Raw genomic sequence first — 1,399 nt, 5'->3', positions numbered from 1 at the left:
CACGAGATGAATTTTGTTTTCAGGTGCAAAGTAAACACATCCAGAAGTCTCCTGTTGTGGTCGTTGAAGGTTGATAGTGATACGTCAAATCTGTCTGCAATAGACCTGACCGTCTCTTGCGAGCCAAGATACCATAAACCCATCAACAGATCTTTTTCTATTGAAATTTGTGGCCGTCCTGCATTTGGTTGCCGTGGATGCAATTCTGGATAAGCTGCTATGTTAGTTGCAATTGTCTCAAAAGTACTCCTAGAAACTCTAAAAAAGGTTCTGAAAGAATCAGGGCTGTATTTTGGTACCACTTCTTCCACATAGTTTTCGATTCGAGGCAAATCTCTCCGCCTGTAAATGAAAACAAACACTGTAAACGTAAAGCTAATTGAGTTCTGAAAGCAATTACACTGACATATACTTTTATGGATAGGGGGCCTTAAACCTTATCAGTAGCTAGGCCTTACATGTAAGTAGAATCGACAACTAAATTTACACATTTATTATTAAGATATATGGCGCTTCTAAAGTGGGTTAATATAAAACATTTTTCTTACAATGGCATTGTCATAATCCCGATTACAACGGTATTCATCGTAGTCGATCCACATAGCTGAAAATCTTCAACATCGTCATCCAGGCACATTACAGCTGCCACAATATCGCCATCAGACGCCATGTTTGTTTTCCTAAATCTCGTTCGATTCAGAAGATCTTCCACCTCACTACTTCCGGTTTGAGAAGAGGCAAATCGAACCGGCTACAGGTTTTGGAAAAACTTGTATGAAATGCCACGGGAAAAATCACTTTGCCAAATTATGCAAAACGAAGAAAAGTGTACATGCGATAGATGGTAAAAGACGAGTTCTATGTTTGATACTTGGAGACGGAGATAAATTCTGTTGAAACTGAATGGTGTTTAGAAAGAAGAGAAAAGACAAGATCCCAAATTTAGTCGCCTCTTAAGATCATGCTATGGGGGCAGCAGGTACAAAAAAGTGCACACTATAAGCGAATATTTATGGTCGTCATTGGTCAGACATAACATTTCTAAATCAATCAACCAACAGCAATCCATAATAAAACAGTCTACCCCTTCGGGAACCTCAACGGGGCCCGATTCATTCTGAGAACATCTTTAGGTTATAAGTAATTCCCGTGTGAAATTTGGAACGCCTTCAGGTTGTATGTTATTCCTGTTTTAAGGAAAATCTATATCCGAATTATCCAGGAGCTTGTAATTAGCGCCTGGTATGTTCCCACAGAAGCAAACACATGAAAGCTGTTTAGCGTGATAGGCAACAGATGTGAAAATCTGGGACTGAAACAGAGACTAATAGTCCCTGTAACAGTATTGGTTAAGCCATTATGAGTTATCGCCCTTGATGTGAAACTCTCCAATAGCGTT

The 1,399-nt window shown here is 39.5% G+C and overlaps 1 protein-coding gene across 1 annotated transcript in view; it reads right to left on the bottom strand.

The window, feature by feature from the left end:
* The window catches only part of LOC110462109, a 9,172-nt gene extending 8,466 nt beyond the window's left edge, over positions 1 to 706 (bottom strand). The window contains exons 1-2 of the mRNA XM_021515944.1: positions 549 to 706; positions 4 to 342 (exon numbers count right to left, since the gene is read on the bottom strand). Of these exons, the coding sequence (XP_021371619.1) occupies positions 4 to 342; positions 549 to 670 (461 nt within the window). The 5' untranslated portion in view covers positions 671 to 706. The remainder of the gene's footprint in view (positions 1 to 3; positions 343 to 548) is intronic.
* Positions 707 to 1,399: the final 693 nt, after the last annotated feature.

This window comes from Mizuhopecten yessoensis, unplaced genomic scaffold (genome assembly GCF_002113885.1).
Source record: "Mizuhopecten yessoensis strain PY_sf001 unplaced genomic scaffold, ASM211388v2 scaffold10751, whole genome shotgun sequence".
Lineage (NCBI taxonomy): Eukaryota > Metazoa > Mollusca > Bivalvia > Pectinida > Pectinidae > Mizuhopecten > Mizuhopecten yessoensis.
This window is presented reverse-complemented; position numbering and strand designations above follow the sequence as displayed.